General features: G+C 35.9%; 1 protein-coding gene across 10 annotated transcripts in view; it reads right to left on the minus strand.

The window, feature by feature from the left end:
- Nucleotides 1–20,477, minus strand: part of RTTN (rotatin) — a 159,942-nt gene that overhangs the window by 41,055 nt on the left and 98,410 nt on the right. For all 10 annotated transcript variants that reach the window (XR_011441605.1, XR_011441606.1, XM_001493188.5 and 7 more), the window contains 3 exons: nucleotides 19,587–19,776; nucleotides 18,031–18,122; nucleotides 1,686–1,779 (listed from right to left, as the gene is read on the minus strand). Coding sequence is in view for 8 of the 10 variants with exons in the window: in XM_001493188.5 (XP_001493238.3) it covers nucleotides 1,686–1,779; nucleotides 18,031–18,122; nucleotides 19,587–19,776 (376 nt within the window). In the remaining 2 variants the exon portion in view is untranslated. The remainder of the gene's footprint in view (nucleotides 1–1,685; nucleotides 1,780–18,030; nucleotides 18,123–19,586; nucleotides 19,777–20,477) is intronic.

Genomic DNA, 20,477 nt, shown 5'->3' on the forward strand with positions numbered 1-20,477 from the left:
CAAAAAAATCACTCTAGTCTTAAGGCTCATTGACAACATATATTTAATACTTTCTAGCACTGTTCAAAGATTCGTTGGCAGGTTCAACAAAAAGGATTAAAAAGCTTTTTTCTTAAATATACCACTGAAGTGATGAAGTGACTAGCAACCAGTAAAACTCTGCATTAATCATGCATTCTAAGCACAATCATTGAAAATAAAAGAAATTCAAATCAAGCATAATGAAACCAAAAAAATTCCACACAACTGTATGTCTACACAAAAACCTGTAAATGAATGTTTGTAGTATTATTATTCATAATAGCCAAAAAGTGGAAAGATCCAAATGTCCATCAACTAATGGATGGGTAAATAAAATGTGGTATATCCATACAGTAGAATATTACTTAGCAATAAAAAGAATTGAAGTACTGATACATGCTATGACATGGATCAATCTTGAAAATATTATGCTAAGTGAAAGAAGCCAGTCACAAAAGATCCCGAACTGTATGATTCCATTTATGTAACATGTCTAAAACGGGCAAATCTATAAAGAGGGAAAGTACAGCAGTGATTGCCTAGGGCTAGGGAGAATGTAGGGGATGAGGAGTGACAGCTAATGGGGACAGAGTTCCTTTTGGAGGTAATGAAAATGTTCTCAAGTTGTAGTGATGGTTGCAGAACTCTGTGAATATACTAACAACCAATGAAGTGTACACTGAAAATGGGTGTACTGTATCGTATTTGAATCATATCTCAAAGTTGTTAAAAGTTAAGAGTAATCAATATACTTTTAGAGATAAATATTCATGAAATTCATTATAAAATTTCATTTCATGCCCTGTGTTCTTAGCTATTTCAACAATCTGAGTTTGCTCCTTTTGTTCTCAAGAAGATCAAATGAGTACTTTCTACAATTAAAAACTTTTGTACATTGTTAACATAAATCACTAAAAACCAAAATGAAACATTGTTTAGGAAGTTATGGAACAAATATTGTAATGAAAAATTACATTGTTTAAGTGTTTAAAATTACCTTTTTAGGTAGTATATTCTTATATGTTAGGAATTTAATGCTGCAGAATAAAGGCCTATATACTCTCTAGAATAAACAAAAGCTAAGTTGTACTCTTCAGAATATATAAAGTTTGAAGCGTAACAGAGTTAGAAGCAGTCCCTAATACAAAGAGTAAAATTTATATATTGCCACTAATAAAAATAAATCCTGGGCTATTTACCACACATTTCTAACAAAATAAAGACTCAATATGTTTTACGTCCTTTAAAATGGACACATAGCCTTTGAAAAATACTTATGACTAGTCTTTCTTCACTTTCAAGTGGATTGCTGTTGTAAATTGAAATATTTTCCCAAAAGAGGGAGAAAAATGAAGCCAACTAATACCCATCAGTTCCCAATTCAAACACCAAATATCTATGCTTAACTAATAAGGAACAAATGGCAATCAGACTAGGTGATGGCCAAATTCCCATATATTAGTTAAGGGTAGTTGTTTTGTTAATTTCTGATATATTTATTCTAATTTATTCTGTCATGTTCTGTGACTAATTTTGTTCTTATCTAGACATTGTGTTCTATGACGCATTTAATTTTGTTCTTATCTAGACATTTACTTTCAAAATAATCTGCCTGGACCAACTTCTTTTCTTTTTGAAAGTAGAATGTCTTCCTAAAAGGATACCTTGAGCCACAAACTGATCATGCGAGGCTTCTGGGAGAGGTGCTGCCAAGGTCACAAGTGGGGAAAACTCAGCACTCTCTGATGAAGGTGTCACCTACGGAGCAGCAAAGAAAAGCATTTACTGAGAACATTCACCATTAATGTCATGACGTGGAAAATGAAACAGAAGCAACATACACACAACATATCCTTACACAAGAAGGTTATAACAAAACTATACTAGCCAGCATGACTGAAAAACATTCCATATCTTGAGAGTTATAACAGCTTTTTGAATAGCATTTGCTACTTCTTATAAAACTTGCTAGACTTTATGTAAATCAGTAACTCAAAGGAGCAAAGTTTTGATTTGAAGCCCACTTAGGATTTTAATGTCTCAATAAGGCCTATTCTCTCTTACTGTCCAAATGTTGAAAGGCTAAAACATACTACTTTAACGATAATTCATCAACGTTAAAGCCTTAACATATTTTGCATTACTTGATTCATAAGAAAAGGGTTTTTAAAGTTTCAAATGGCACACACAAATTTTAATAGTGTCTATCAAAATCTTAGCAGAAGTTGGGGCCAGCCCTGTGGCCAAGTGGTTAAGTTTGCGCACTCCACTTCAGCAGCCCAGGGTTTTGCTGTTTCAGATCCTGAGCACGGATGTGGCACTGCTCATCAAGCCACGCTGAGGCGGCATCCCACATGGCACAACCAGGGGGACTTACAGCTAGAATATACAACTATGTACTGGGGGGCTTTGGGGAGAAGAAGAAGAAGGGAAAAAAAAGAAGATTCACAACAGACGTTAGCTCAGGTGAGAATCTTAAAAAAAAAATTAGAATTATTAAAAGATGTATCTCTACCTCTCCCCTTATTGCAAAAGAACTATTTTAAAAACTCAGGCAATATGCTGTCACTCTGTTTCAGAATACAACATTTTTTAAAACATTAAACATAACAGAAATTTTGTAGAAAGCAAACACAATTTCACTACAGGTTTATAGACGAGCAGACTGTGGACTCCTAAAATTGAAAAAGCCCAAACTGATGTGTTCGGCACCTCCTATGTGAAAAATACCTTATCTGGAGAGGTCAAATCACTCTTTCTTACCGTCTTCTCTGAGGTAGCAGGAAGTTCCCATAACTGGATAAGCATTTTGTCAGTGCATGCATAAGCATGAGCTGTTCATAGACTTTATGCATCTACCCTCCCTCAAACTCGGATACCACACAGCTCACAGCATTTGTACAGTGATTGCCAATTTATCCTAACACTTAAAGTAAGGTGCCTTAGACTTGACATGCTAGAATGAAAGCAAAAACCAAAGCTATTTTCATTTGCATTTTCTGATAGTAAAGAGAATACAAATTTGAAGAAAATGGTAGATGAAAATAATATATGGTTTTTAAAATCCCCCTTTCAACTTAAGACCTTAATATCTCTCACTACTTCAAGTACGACACCACAATAACAAATAATAGAAACCTGTAGCTAAAAAATGTAAGTAAGCTATGTACAAAGTCATCTGGCAAGTAAAACTAGATAAATTTCAGTCTAAATAAATCACTCAAATAAATGTGTATTAAATGTTTTATTTTATTTAATATTGGATATAGATACTAGGAAAAAATAACCTAAAATTGGGGTTTTTTAAATTATATTTGCCTATGATTGGCACAAAGGTTCCCATCAACACACATCCAGGTAACTTTTGTAGTCTGTGAAGACAACAGTCACATACCAGGACTGATATCACAAACTCTGCAGGAGCTGACTAATACATTTGGCTTCTGCCACAAGCTCTTTTGGTTGCATAGGAAAATTTAAGAGGACAATGATGCTGGAATCCTTTATCTTTTCACTAAATATTCTTTCAATTGACAAACACTCAAGCATTCCTCACTACTGACAAAAACAGAGATAGCATTGGGGCTGGCCCAGCGGCACAGCAGTGAAGTTTGCATATTCTGCTTCAGTGGCCTGGGGTTCACCTGTTCGGATCCCAGGTGGGGACCTACACACCACTTGTCAAGCTATGCTGTGGCAGTTGTCCCACATATAAAGTAGAGAAGATGGGCACGGATGTTAGCTGAGGGCCAGTCTTCCTCAGCAAAAAGAGGAGGATTGGCAGCAGATGTTAGCTCAGGGCTAACCCTCCTCAAAAAAATAAATAAATAAATAAAAAATAGAGATAGCATTCAGTGCAGGAAAAGAAAGTTCCTAAGGGCCCACTAAATACCTGGCTCATTAGAAGAAAGCAAAGTTGTGATTCGTGATCAAAGGTAAGACATTAATAAAACTTGTGATTTTCCTCAGTATGGTTCAAGGAAGGGACACGAAATTTAGAAAATATGATTATAGAAAGCACCTCTCTAATAGTTGTATTATAACTTACCCATATGGTTGAGAAAATACAAGGACTTCTTTATATAGTAGAATATTGCATCTTAAAAATTGATTATGAGTGATTTGTGGTTCTACTAGCCTATCTATGTTTTTAAATTTGTTATATTAGCATATTACTATTTTAATAAGTAAAGACAAAAAATACATTAAACTGAATTGCACTAGTTCTAAGCTCAGATTCTTGATTGTTTGAAAATAATCTCCAATGGCTATTTACTTGATTATATATTTTTTTGGGTGAGGAAGATTGTCCCTGAGCTAACATCTGTGCCAATCTTCCTCTGTTTTGTATGTGGGACACTGCCACAGTATGGCTTGGTGAGTAGTGTGTAGGTCCACACCCAGGATCTGAACCTGCAAACCCTGGGCCACCAAGGCAGAGCACACGAAGTTAACCACTATGCCACTGGGTCAGCCCATTACTTGATTATATTTAATAACACACATTGATAACTAAATATGATATTTGCCATCTTGAAATCCAAGTAACAAGTAGTCAATTTTGAAATTCAAGTATTAGCTACTGGCAAGTGGAGGTTCACATGAGCCTACAATGCTGTAGGTAGAAAAGGCCTGATCTAGGTCAGGTTCTCATTTAGAGATAAAGACCATAAGTAACAGGTGCACCCAAGTTCAGATTCTTAATTAGGATTCTCAGTCCAGGACTGTATTCATGACAGCACAAACCCACTTAAGGCAGAGGAAGTCCTTGGACAACCTGCCTGAGAACTAGTTACCCCTATTTGAGAGGATATGCTTCTTTCTCTCCATTCCTCCTTGTTTCCATGGAGGAACTTCGAGCGCACTAAGACTTCTGGCCTCCCTCCCAGGTAGAGGAGCTGGGACTGGCTTAGTTCAAAAGCAAACTGAACATGCTTAGTCATCTCTTCCCTTCCACCATAGCAGAGAATACACATTCTCATTTGTTCTCTATCCCACAGTAAGTAGGAAGCCCCAAGTGAGAGGCCAGAGTTGTCCTGTTGTAACAGTGAGTCCGTCTAATTCTTGTGTCTATCACTTGCCCTATTCATTAAAATGGTCTCAGTGGAAAATCACAATCTAGACTTCCCTCACTTTCACAACTGCTACATGACACATCCTAAGATTTTCAATTTACATTCCCTTGATAAGACAAATAAAACTGAGTTTTCCTTGACTTGAAGTATTTACACTTCTAGCCTTATCACTTTACTGGTATTATAGAAGGCAATAAAAGCCTGTTAACGCAGATAGGATGATGCTACTTAAAGCCACTGTCCTAAAGCAGACTCAAATTTTTCTTATAAAAACTAAAAAAGATAACCTTTTCTACAACGTGTTTATAAACAGATTAGATAACTAAAGAAGCTTTCTAAATCATGCCTCATCATAAAATAAGCAATTATAATTTGAGAGTCCCTTTGAAATAGTAGAAAGTAGCAAAGACATTTACCATATTAAAGTAGGATTTGAGTTTTAAAAAGAACAATTTCTGTCATAAACAAAATACATCAATATTCAAAAGCTGTTTTCTTTGTATCCTGCCTTACAGAAACAAAAGAGTTCACTAGATACTTCAAAATTTTTTGAAAGTTAATTTAGGACTTGGATATTTGTCAAAATCAATGTATAGGGATGTCATCATCATGGCAGTGTGAGATAATCCCTTTGTCTCTCCCGTTCAATCTACAGCAAGCAAAACACCCGCAACTCAACAAAGGCTACACTGCCCAACACACAAGGATGTCAAGAGATCCGCAATCTGGTACATACAAAGGTGGGTGGACTGGAGTGGAGCACATACAGGAGTTAACTGAGAGAACAGTAGAGGCAGTGTGCAGGATCATGGCCCCTGGCCTTGACGGCTGAGCCAGCTGCCTCACCCAAGAACCTGGTGGGCAGCAGTGGAGATGTGCACATACGCAACGCTAGCCTAGCAGCCATTGTGGCACCTGCAGCCACGGAGAGTAGAGCAGCAGCAAAGGTGGAGCTCCGTGATCCCCAGGCCCTGGCTGTAGCTCAGAGCCTATTAGCAGTAGTGGAGACATGCACACAACTCCAGCCTCCCAATGGCAGTGGCACCTGTGACCACAGGGAAATAAACAACAGTGGAGGCAGTACCCCATGAACCCAGTTCCCTGCCCACCCTCCTGTTCCCCCACACCGCAGCGGAGCTTCCAACACAGATGACCCCACACATGCTGAAGGCATCAGTGGTGCCTGTACCCTTGGCAGCAAAGCCAGTGACCGCAGCAACACCAGCAACAGCAAGGCATCAGTGACCACCAAAAGTGCAGGCAGCAATGACAAGAGTACCAGTAACACCCCTAATAAAGGTGGTGGAGGGTGGAAAAGCTGACCCTCAAATACAGCCTGAGGCAGCTCAGGTAAGAGAAATGAAAAACTAGTGTATGGCGCCACCTACTGAAAAACAAAAGCAAAACCTCTAATCTCCAACTAGCTAAACAGTTCAGATCAAAACAAAAAAAGCTATACCTAAATAAGAAAAGTGTTCACTATGACAAATACACCAGCAGAGGAATAATTCATTAACCACCACAAAAACCCATGATAATGCAACATTGCAAAAAGAAAATAACAACTCTCCAGAAACCAAACATAAAATCATGAAAGATTGTGATCTAGCTAATAAAGAATTCAAAACAGCTGCCATGAAGAAACTCAACAAGCTACAAGAAAACTCAGAAAGACAGTTCAATGACCTAAGGAATAAAATTAATGAACAGAAAGATTATTTTACCAAAGAGACTGAAATTCTAAAAAAATAAAAACAAATTTTGGAGCTGAAGAAAATAAATGAGACGAAGAACACATTAGAAAGCACTGGAAATAAATCAGACCATATGGAAGACAGAATGAGAGAGCTTAAAGATAGAAATCCAGAAATGATGCAGGTATAAGAGGATAGAGAAATAAGATTTTTTTAAAAGGTAGAAATTCTACAAGAATTATCTGACTCCATTAGAAAGGGCAATAGAAGGATAATGGGTATCCCAGAAGGTGAAGAGAGAGAAAAGGGAGCAGAGAGTTTATTTAAAGAAATAATACCTTATAATTTCCCAAACCTGGGGAAGAAACTGGATATACAAATCCATGAAGCTAACAGAACATCCAATTATCTTGATGCAAAAGACTTTCTCCAAGACACATGATAATAAAACAGTCAAAAGTCAACAACAAAAATGGAATATTAAAGGCAGCCAGAGGGAAAAAAACAATAACCTACAAGAGAACCCCCATTAGGCTGTCAGTAAATTTCTCAGCAAAAACTCTACAGGCCAGGAGATAGTGGATGATATATTCAAAATCTTGAGATACAAAAACTGTCAGTGAAGAATACTCTATCCAGCAAAGTTATCCTTCACATATGAAAGAGCAATAAAGTATTTTCCATAGAAACAAAAGCTAAGAGAGTTCATCATAACTAGATCTGTCTTACAAGAAATGTTGAAAGGAGCTTTCCTACCTGAAACAAAAAGGCAAAGGTAAACAAGACTTTGAGCAAGATGATAAAACCAGAAAATTGCAACTCTGTATCAGAACAGGTTGGTAAACAATTATAAAATAAAGCTTAAAGGGAAAGGAAACATTAAAAATAACTATAACCACTTCAATTTGGTAATGAACTTACAACATAAAAAGAGATAATATGTGACAACAAAACAGAAGGCTGAGAGGAAAAGAATGGAACTTGTACAGGCAAATGAAGATAAGATAGTAAAAGCAGAGAAAGGATTATCTTATCTATGAGACCTTTTATACAAACCTCACGGTAACCACAAAACAAAAATTGAGACCAGAGAAATGAAACTTAAAGAAGGGGAAACTAAGAAAAATGTCACCGAAAACCACCAAAATGAAATAGGTGACAGAAACACAATGAAAAAGGAGCAACAGAAATATAGAGAAACCAGAAAACAAAAGATAAAATGGCAATATTAAGTCCTCATATATCAATAATCACCCTAAATGTAAATGGACTGAACTCACCAATCAAAAGACACAGAGTGGCTGGATGGATTAAAAAACAAGACCCAACAATCTGCTGCCTCCAAGAGACCCATCTCAGCCCTAAAGACAAACATAAGCTCAAAGTGAAAGGATGGAAGATGATACTTCAAGCAAATGGTAGCCAAAAGAAAATGGGTGTAGTCATACTTGTAACAGACAAAGTAGTCTCCAAGTCAGAAAAGATAACAAGAGACAAAAATGGACATTATATACCGATAAAGGGAAGAATCCATTCAAGAAAACATAACATTTATTAATATATGTGCCTAACATAGGAGCACTTAAATATCTAAATCAATTATTAATAGACCTAAAGGGTGAAACTGACAGCAACACAATAATAGTCGGGGACCTCAACACCCCACTTACATCAATGGATTGATCATACAGACAGAAAGCCAACAAGGAAACATTGGCCTTAAATGAAACATTAGACCAGATGGACTTAACAGATATATATAGAACATTCCATCCAAAAGCAGCAGAATACACATTCTTCTCAAGTGCACATGAAATAGTCTCAAGGACAGAACACATATTTAAGATTAAAAAGATTGAAATCATCAAGCATCTTTTCTGATCACAATGGTATAAAACTACAAATCAAGTACAAAAAAGAAGCTGGAAAAGTCACAAATATGTGGAGACTAAACAACATGCTACTGAACAACCACTGGATCAATGAAGAAATCAAAGGAGAAATCAAAAAATACCTGAAGACAAATGAAAATGAAAACACAACATATCACAACCTACAGGATACTGTAAAAGCAGTACTAAGAGGGAAGTTGATAGCAATACAGACTATCAACAAGAAAAATCTCAAAAGAAAAAAACCTAACATTATACCTAAAGGAAATAGAAAAAGAACAACAAATAAGGCCCAAAGTCAGTAGAAGAAAAGAAGTGATAAAAATCAGAACAGAAATAAAATAGAGACTAAAAAGACAACAGAAAAGATCGATGAAACTAAGAGCTGATTCTTTGAAAAGATAAACAAAATTGACAAACGTTTAGCTACACTCACTAAGAAAAAAAGAGAGAAAGTTCAAATAAAAACAGAAAACAAAGAGGAGAAATTACAACAAATAGCACAAAAATACAAAGGATTACAAAAGAGTACTATGAAAAGCTATACACCAACAAACTGGTAACATAGAAGAAATGAATAAATTCTTAGAATCATACAACCTTCCAAAACTGAATCAAGAAGAATGGAGAATCTGAATGGACTGATAACTAATAAGGAGATTGAAATAGCAATCAAAAACCTCCCAAAAAACAAGAGTTCACAATCAGACAGTTTCTCTGGTGAATTCTACCAAACATTCAAAAAGACTTAATACCTATCCTTCTCAAACTCTTCCAAAAAATTGAAGAGGAGGAGATGCTTCCTAACTCATTTTATGAGGCCAACATGACCCTGATACCAAAACCAGAGAAGGATACCACAAAAAAAGAAAATTACAAGCCAACACTACTGATAATATAGAGGCAAAAATCCTCAACAAAATATCAGCAAATTAAATACAACAATACATTGAAACAATCATACACCATCATCAAGTGGGATTTATTCCAGGGATGCAAGGATGGTTCAACATTTGCAAATCAATCAATATGATACACCACATTAACAATGTGAATAATAAAAATCATATGACTATCTCAATAAATGCACAGAAACTATTTGACAAGAGCCAGTATCCATTTATGACAAAAACTCTCAATAAAATGGGTATAGAAGGAAAGGACCTCAAGATAATAAACGCCATACATGACAAAATCACAGTCAATATTATACTCAACAGTGAAAGACTGAAAGCTATCCCTCTAAGAACAGGAACAAGCATGCCCACTCTCGCCACTCTTATTCAACATAGTATGGAAAGTCCTAGCCAGAGCAATTAGGCAAGAAAACTAAATAAAAGGTATACAAATTGGAAAGGAAGAGTATTGTCACTAATTGCAGATGACATAATTTTATATAGAGAAAATCCTAAAGAATCCACGAAAAACCTAAGAAATAAATGAATACAGTAAAGTTGCAGGGTACAAAATCAACATACAAAAATCAGTTGCATTTCTATACACTAAAAATGAACTAGAAGAAAGAGAAATCAAGAAAACACTCTCATTTACAATGGCAAGAAAAAGAATATAATACCTAGGAATAAATTTAACCAAGGAGGTGAAAGAGCTGTGCACTGAAAACTATAAGACACTGTTGCAAGAAATCGAAGAATACAGAAAGAAATGGAAAGATACTCTGTGCTCATTGATTGGAAGAAATAACATAGTTAAAATGTCCATATTACCTAAAGCTATCTATAGATTCAATGCAATCCCTATCAAAATCCCAACAACATTTTTCACAGAAGTAGAACAAAGAATCCTAAAATTTATATGGAATAACAAAGCAATCCTGAGAAAAATGATCAAAACTGGGGGTATTATCACACTCCTTGATTTCAAAGTATACTACAAAGCTACAGTAATTAAAATAATGTGGTCCTGGAAGAAAAAAAGACACACAGATCAATGGAACAGACTGTAGAGCCCAGAAATAAATCCATACCTATATGGACAGCTAATTTTCAACAAAGGAGCCAAGAATGTACAATGGAGAAAGGAAAGTCTCTTCAATAAATGGTGCTGGGAAAACTGGGCAACCACATGTGAAAGAATGAAACCAGACCACTATCTTATACCATACACAAAAAATAACTCAAAAGGGATTAATGACTTGAATGGAAGATCTGAAACCATAAAACTCCTAGAAGAAAACATAGGTAGTGTTCCCTTTGACATCAGTCTTAGCAGTATGTTCTTGAATATGCCTCCTCAGACAAGGGAAGCAAAACAAAAATAAACAAGTGGGACTACATTAAACTAAAAAGCTTCTGTACATCAAAGAAATCCATTGACAAAAGGAAAAGACAATCTACTGATTGGGAAAAGATATTTGAAAATTGTACATATGAAAGGGGTTAATATTCAAAATATAGAAAGAACTCATACAACCCAACAACAAAAACACAAACCACCCAGTTAAAAAATATACAGAGGATCTGAACAGATATTTTTCCAAAGAATATACAGAGAGATGGCCAATAGGCACATGAGAAGATGTTCAACATCATTAATTATTAGGGAAATGCAAATCAAAACCACAATGGGATATCACCTCATGCCCATCAGAATGGCTATTATTAAAAAGACAAGAAATAACAAGCCTTGTACCAGGGCTGTGGTGGTCCCGCCTGTGTGAACACTCCCTGCTGAGTGGCAGCGGCGCAGCCTGCATGAAGGCACAGTGCCAGGCAGCAGCTCCACCCACACAAGTATGACTTGCCTGCTGAGTGTGGCAGCCCAGCCTGTACAGAAGTGCCTCACTGAGTGGCTGCAACTCAGCCCACATGAACACAGAGTGGCTGACTAGCATAATTATGATCAGACAGCACGGGAACAGAAAAAAACAGCCCCTGGGCCCCAAAACGGCATGGGGAATCTGTGACCAGAAGCAACAGGAACCACAGCAGAACTCGTGACCCAGCACCCAGTGGGGGCAACCCTAACACCAGCTCTATCAGTAGCAGAGGGGCTGTATACAAGTCTCCGGGTCCCCAGGCCACCACTAGTGACAGTGATACCTGTGAACCCAGCACCCCTGCCAGCAGTGCAACCAGCACCCCAAGACAACCCAAGAACAGCCACACAGGTGGCGCATGGGACAGCAGCATCCAAGCCCACAGAGAGCCAGTGGAGGAACACAAGATCCAGGTGACCAGGACCAAAGTAACCATAGCTGTACCCAAACAGGAAAAGGTGATTACTGCCGCAGATGCATTGGTAGAGGATCAATTCATTAAACACCATGAAGTACCACATTAACACTTCAGAACAGAAGGAAAACGACAACTCTCCAGAATTCAAACCTGAAGTCACAGAAGACTACGATCTAACTGACAGAGAATGCAAAATAGCTATCATAAAGAAACTCAACGCGTTACAAAACTCAGAAAGGCAGTTCAGTGAGCTCAGGAATAAAATTAATGGACAGAAGGAATACTTCACCAAAGAGACTGAAGCTCCAAAAAGAAACCAAACAAAAATTCTGGATATGAAGAAGACAATTAATGAGATAAAAAATAATGTAAAAAGCATAAAAAATAGAGTAGACTTACAGAGTAGAGAATGAGTGACCTCACAGACAGAACTCTAGAAATGCTTCAGGTCGAGGAAGAGAGAACTAAGATTTTAAAACAATGATGAAATTCTTTGAGAAATATCTGACTTAATTAGGAAAAGTAATATAAGGATTATAAGTATGCCAGAGGGATAAGGGAGGGAGAAAGGAGGAGAGGCTTGTTCAAAGAAATAATAAGTGTTGGAGAGGATGCGGAGAAATGGGAACCCTTGTGCACTGCTGGTGGGAATGTAAACTGGTACAAACACTATGGAAAACAGTATGGAGATTTCTCAAAAAATTAAGACTTAGAACTACCACGTGATCTAGCTATTCCACTGCTGTGTATTTATCCAAATAATACGAAAACACTAACTTGAAAAGATATATGCACCCCTGTGTCCATTGTAGCATTATTTACAATAGCCAGGACTTGGAAACAAACTAAGCACCCACTGACAAAAGGATGAATAAACAAAACGTGATACACACACACACAATGGAATACTACTCAGTCATCAAGAAAAAAGAAGAAACCTCCCATTTGCAACAACATGGCTGGACCTTGAGCATGTTATGCCAAGCGAAATAAGTCAGACAGAAAGACAAATAGCATATGATTTTACTCATTTGGAATATAAACAACAACAACAAACACAGAAAAAGAGAATAGATGGTGGCTTCCAGAGGGGAAAAGAGTAAGGGGAGGTCGAAAGGGGTAAAGGGGGTCAGTCGTACGGTGATGGATGAAAACTAGACTTTTGGTGGTGAACATGATGCAATGTATACAGAAGTTGAGATACAATGATGTACCCCTGAAATCCATATAGTGTTGTAAACTAATGCTACCTCAATGAAAAAAAACAATTTTATAGTACTTTCTATCCTCTTTCATCAAAAGCAGTCTTGGTATCAAAAAAGGTTATTTGATTTTTAAAAAATTAAGAGAACACAGGAAGAAAATGAGGATTTGTGGTATGAAAAAGGGTACAAATCAACTCACATTTTTAAAACATGGCAAAATATAAGGTATAAAAAGTTTCTAAGGGATTCTAGGTTCCATCTGTTCATTTTTATAAACGATACCTTTCTCGACATGGCCAAGACCCAAAAAGCTTCGTCATGCTTCACAATGTGTAATCATTAAATTCTAACCAAATTATAAGAAGAAATTTAAATCATTTCAACTATATATATTCATGATTCGAATGGATTGTGTGCAACATAAAAAAAGAAGACTCAGAAAAATACCACTGAAGGAATGAGCGGAAGATGCTGTAAGACTGCTCCCTGTCTAACATTAAGATCACTTCCTCACACAGGGATGTAACAGACCAGGACACAGTCAGGGGCCCCTGTGTTGTACCGCGTATGACTTCAGAGAACAAGTTTCCTAGAGCTTGTTCTGTTCCATCCTCTATTAGTTTTGTGACCTCAGGCCAAATACTTAAATTCTCTAAGTCAGTGTTTCTTCATTTAAAAGAGCAGAATGCTCAAATGGTATGGATTTAACAACTTCAGCCATTTGTAGCACTTAACATGGGTAGCGGCACAGAGTAAACTAGGGGTGTCATCATCTGAGCCCTAAAGGCAAAGAAGTTGGCGCTCTCCACACATCAAAACTTCTTACATAAAATAATCAACTTTTTACCAAAATTAAGAAAATGTGTTTTAGTACAAATATAAGACCCAAACCTATTTAACTTATTTAAGTTATAGTTACCTACTTCATAAAATTGCTGAAATCAAGTCCAAAATGTTTTTGCCAGTTTCTTTAAATGTTTGAACTTGATAGCAATGGCTGTAACTCTACAGTGACTTATTTCGGAAAACTTCCAACATACCAAAGTGAGTACAAAGTACAGAAAAAATAAAAATTATTTGCTCTAATAATATTTAAAAGAATAATTACTTATAAAAATAGTACACATTATGGGTGCTGGCCCCATGGCACAGCAGTTAAGTTTGCACATTCCAATTTGGATCCCGGGTGGGAACCTACACACCACTTGTCAAGCTATGCTGTGGCAGGCATCCTATATATAAAGTAGAGGAAGATGGGCATAGATGTTAGCTCAGGGCCAGTCTTCCTCAGCAAAAAGGGGAGGATTGGCAGCAGATGTTAACTCAGAGCCAACCTTTCTCAAAAAAAAAAAAAAAAAATAGTACACATTATGCACATAGAATAGAATAATATTCTATTTTTACCTGTCATTGTATTCACTCTAACATCATGTATGAGAAATTATATTAGAAAAAAACTAATATCAAGGTATTACAAACCATCAATGTCTAAGTTTTATTAATAGAATCAATATTAAATTTTTATACCAAAAAAAGGAAGCATTCATTTTTGTTGTACTATAGCCCAGAGGCCCACATTTCCAATACTTAGGAACAGAATGTCACTTGTAGTTTCCTTCTAACTAAAATATACAGGTTCTTAGATTCCAGGTAACCCACAGGTAAAAGTTTATTTAAACAAAGTATATCACTGTCTCTCTCCCCCCCCACCATCATGCACACTGCCAACTCCCCAGGTTTTCCTGGGATCACCACACTGGAGGTATGTAATGCCCCATTACTATCCCCAGGTCTGAACTATTTTTCTTCTAAATAAGCCCCTGAGACCTGTCCATGCTTTAACCGCTCTTGGTCTACTCTTCATTCTCTAAAATACCTTTTAACTGCCAACAAAGAAATATCAACACATATTTCTCTAATGTCAATTGTAACGTTTCATGCCATTTTACTCTGCTGAACTATCTTTATAGCTATTACATCTTACCTCTTCAAATCCAAAAGCAGACTCAGCTCTCTTGGCTGACTCCTATCTGGTTACACTGGTGACCAAACTTCAGCCTTCCTCCCACACTCCAAACAGCCCCATGCATTCTCTGAATATCTAGTGCTTTCAGCACACTACAACTCGGTATTCTGCTATTTTCTAATTACGTCTATGTTCTCAACTGGACTTTCAACGCTCGTAAGTGGGTACTAAATCCTAAAACATATCTGAATATCTTCTCAGCTCCTTGCAAATGTGTGCATACAAATTAACGGAGAAGGGATTAATCCTTTAAAGCCCATATCAATGGGTACTTCTTACATAAAACCACTTCCGATTTCATCATTCCTTCTAGTGTAACCTCTATACACCCTGACTATAACATCTATTGTGGCACCAATCACTTCTGGCTTTGTAGTGAGGACTACAACAGATGGCCAACAACTTGGGCCCTAGAGCCAAACGTACTTCTGGATTTGAACGCTCTACCAGTTACCAGCGCTGGAACCTTGAACAAGACGCTTATTCATTCCATGCCTTAACCTCTTCCTTTGTAAAACAACGATAGTAAGAATGATTTTCAGTTTTTTTAAGACTATGGAGACATGAGTAAAATTTCTCTAAATGTTTAAACAAACAGAGTAAAATCAGTTCTCTTTAAATTAGTGCTCCAGAAAGTTTTAAAGAATCACATATATCACAAAGAAAAGCTCAAAAGGAAAGGAAGCACATTTCCTTTATTTTGAGAACTGATAAAATAGATTGAAAAAATAGACATAATTCTCCTCAAGAGTGGCAGAAAAGACCAAAATTTGGTCATAAAGTTGTTGCTGCACACTGGTATTTACTAGGCACAAACACCTATCTAGCTTGAATATTTCTGACAAGCAGAAACATGACTCCTGAAGGAGAAAGGACTAATGCCTGATCCCCCTACACTTCTCCTTCCCTGGGGCAGGAGGAAAAGCCATCTCTGAAAAGGCATTTATTCACAAGGGCAATGTCTCTAAGGTGACAATGACACTCCTTATCTGTATTTACAAAACACACAAGTCCCAATCCTTACAAAGCTTGCCAAACAACAGAGCTAATGTTCATTAGATAATACCATTAAAGTCCCTAATGTGGCATTAACAGTACAGAGTAAATATTGACCCAGCAACAGCATAATGGATGACATGACCCAAATCAAAAGATAGCCCTTTCCTTAGAAAGACAAAATGTAAAAACAAACACACCAATAAAGAAATTGCATCTTTTCTCCTATCTGGGAGATACACAAAATAATAATATAAATAACCAGATAAGCTTATTAGCAAGATTTACATCCACTAAGGTGACATCTCAATTTGTAACTTCAACATTTTCTTATACGTGAGAAAGCATTAGCTGGTCCGGGTGTTGACAGCTTGAGTTTAAAGTAAAATCGGTATAATGAATAAACTCTCCAGACTTCTCTCCTATTGGGACAAAGATACACAGTGTCTCTGGCATGATAAGGAAAACATGACAGTAGAATTGGGGCAATTAGACTATTTTTGTGAATAAAAGTCACCAATTCAGTGAGTAAAAGGCACCAAAATTCTTTTGTTTGGGATCCAAAAAAAAGGAAGAAAAGAGTTAACTGTAAAAATTCCAACAGATAATACTAGCCTTTTGAGAAACTACGTGAAAAAACATCTTACATAGGACTACATATAAGAATTCTTAAAAAAAGAAAAAACAGATTTCATTGGTATATATTTTAAAACACTATGTGACATTCAAACACAAACAAGTTAAAGACTTTCACATTACTAGAGGTGTTTCTATTTTAATAATAATCACAATAAGTAATGTATTTCCAAAGTTTTTCTTGGAAAATTTAGTATCCTAACCTGTAAGATTTATATGTCATTATAGAACAGAGAAACGCAAAAGTTTGATCTGCTTTGGCTTTTGGCACTTAAGTCTTCTTGGATAAACACAACTAGATATTTATAAAGTAGCTAAGATAAAGTTATTAGACCATTACTATTTACTGAATACCTACTAATAAGCAAAGAACTAAAAATGTATTAATATTTCAAGGTTAGTCTTTAGCCCTTTTAAGAAACAGCGTAACCCAAGAAAAATTACTTTTAAGCACATATTAATGCTCTTCTTCTATGAACTAAATAACCAATTAATACAACTTCTTTTTGTATTTAATCATATCACTATTTCTCTTCTTGAGAGAAAGATACATACTATTTCTACCTTGGAAAGGAAAGCATGACATCTAGTGGATCTGGGGTAATTATTCTGCTTTTCCAAATAAAGGTTCAATTTAGCACTAAACACAAACTCTTCTGAATTCAACAACAAAAAAAAGACTCTTAAAACTACAGCAGAAAGTACCAGTGTCTTGAGACACCAGAGGAGGTGAATCTTATTAATGCCTGTATAATTATTAGTCTCATTATTTTTGCTCCTGGAAGCAAGGGGGCCAAGCCTTTGCCTTCCTAACAGGTTCTACAACACAGTAATTGCTCCAAGAATTCTTACTTTAACGGAATGTTTTCTAGTTGAGAATAAATGATTTTGTATGCTTGTAAAACAACTGAAACCTAGTTATAGTCATTATCTAGAAATACTAGTGTCTCAAAATTTTAGAACAAAGCAACTTACGAATGAAAAGAAAAAGGCAGGCAGATAGGCAGACATAAATTTCAGGTATTTCAGACTACTGATAAACATTTTTAAACTTTTCTATTTCTGGTTCTATCAAAAAAGGTATGAAATAGATTGAAAATTCATCTAAAAGGATATTCAGTGTACCTATATGAGCAAGGCAGACCCTAGTTCTGTCCAGACAGCTCTTCAAATAAATCACAGCCAATAATTATCATCTTATACTTTGTATACATTCTTTTTCTCCACTATGTAAATTCAACTTTTTTTCAGATTCAAAAGCAAACATTTATGCATTCTTTGGAAGTACCATTGTTTCCGAGGTGGAGAGAGAACTTGGATCTCGATCTTGGTTGGACATCCTAGATGGACCCCTCCAAAACTTGAATGACTCATCTAAACCTGTGACAACAAGAAACTGTCAACATAAATAGTGTCCTGGGTACTGTAACAATTAAAATAAAGAATACATTACATAAAACCAATCAAGAACTAAGGAAAGAGGTTTGCCTAATTTTTATTATTCTTAACTAATTTATATATAAACCTGTTTCACAAAAAATCTAATAACTAAAATCTAGTTGATTGTGTTTTAGCTTAACCTAACACAATTTATCAGGAGCACCAGCTCCCAAACTTTAATGTGCATAAGAATCATAAACAGCTTGTTAAAGCAGTTTCCTGGGTCCTATACCCAGAAATTCCATTCCCCAAATCAAGGTGGGAGCTGTAAATTTGTATTTTTAACAAGCTCACAGAAGATGTTAATGTTATTGGTTTAAGGGCCATGCTTTGACTAATCCAGAGAAATCTAAACAATTAAATGAGTCAATTTCCTAATAGGGACATTTATATAGAATGTTCAAAAATGTCACCAAATGTCATTTTCCTCTTAATTCCTCCAAGAAGTAAGCAGAAAAGTGAATTAGAAATTCACACTTAAGTATTTGGGGGCAAAGAAACTTCATGTCTGCAATTTACTCTTAAACGACTCAGAAAAACATATATATACACATATACACACATATAAATAAATTTGACTTATAGACACATATACATTTACATACACATAGTGTAGGGGCAAATAAAGTAAAATGTAAACATTTGAGAATTCTTTGTACTATTTTTGCACCTTTTCTGTAAGTGTGAATGTATGTCAAGATTTTTTAAAATTATTTAAAAAATTACTTTAAAAATACAATTTGTTTTTATTCTTACATTATTTATTATTATGAGACATATTACTATTTATATGTGCTAAGATCTTGTACTTAGGAAATCTAAGAGAATCTACAAATAAATAGAAATAACAAGGCTACAGCACAATATTTTGATAAATGTGTAACATATCAAAAACGAATAGCTTTTCAAAAAAAGAACAAATAGCTTTTCAATACATTAGCAAAATAAATTAGAAAATTTAGTAGGAGAAGGTCTCATTTTTGACTGCCTAGCAAGAACCTTCCAAAAAGTTGAAGACATTAATAGAGAAAAAAATTATAAAACTTTACTGAAGGACATGAAATAACTTATAAAACATTAATAAGATCTCAAAAATGGTTTCCATGAAGAATTTATAACATAGAAAAATGCTTAGGTAATGTTTAGTGAGAGGAGGGAACAGAAAAATGTACATAAAATATGAACACAATTATGTAAAACAAACAAAAGCGACACCGAGAAAGAAGACAGGAGGACAATACACCATATCATAAAAGTAATCTCCAGGAAGTCGGACTAGAGATGAATTTTTTCCTCTGTATTTTCATTGTTTTTCAAATATTCTGTAACAAACACATAAGGTTTTTAACAGTTTTTTAAAAGTTACATTTTGTAAAAGTAAAAATATAAATACATAATACTTACCATTTAAATCACTGCCTTCTGAAGTTCCAACAAGAGCAGAACAATTCACATCAAACGTATACCGCCCCAGGTAACAATGTTTTACCATTTGAGTCAAATGTTCATAAAAATGGCAGTGATATAACAGAGCCTGAAGGGCGGGCTTTCCTATGAGTGATAGGCCAGAGTCCTCATCGTGGACACAGGGGCCCTGTAGGAAAAGAGAAAGAGAAAAAGAGAGACTGATTTACCACATAATTTCTTCAAAAAGACCCACTGAGTCCACACAGTCCCGTCAAGGAATCAAACGGGCCCCAGATGCTACCATGCTCCTTTCACCTGCCTCCGTCCTTCTCCACTTCCAGCAGCCTGACTGAGCGCACATTATTTCAGAGTACTCCAGGTCTTTGCTGCCTACAAATCCTGAGAGCAGAAGGCAGATCTATTCCATCCCTTGAGGGGCCATTTAGTTTAACATGTTTCTGTGGAATAGTATAGCTTTAACCAAATAATTATATACCTGAGCCACAAACACAACAAAAGCTGCATTTTTCAACCTATACAGAACAATAAAATAAGTATTAAAATATCCGAAATAATGTGGTCTAATAATTATGCTCTAAATTATTTTTTGTACCTATCAATATGCCAGATAAAACGAAAAGGCTCGTCGATATCCATAGTAAAATGTGTTTGTTACATCACTTCTCAGTGAATTAACCCTGCCAAGGGAAATGCGCACACACACACACAAATACACACACACTTCCACGAGAAGGCTGAGAAGAATGTGTCATTACACGATTTTAATCTCTTTGCACTTTTCTTCAAATAATTTTTCACAGTGGCATTCACTACTTTTCCTGGAATATCCAATGGCAAAAATCGAGCAATCAGAATTGGTTAAAGTTT

The sequence above is a fragment of the Equus caballus genome, chromosome 8 (genome assembly GCF_041296265.1).
Source record: "Equus caballus isolate H_3958 breed thoroughbred chromosome 8, TB-T2T, whole genome shotgun sequence".
Taxonomy (NCBI): Eukaryota; Metazoa; Chordata; class Mammalia; order Perissodactyla; family Equidae; genus Equus; species Equus caballus.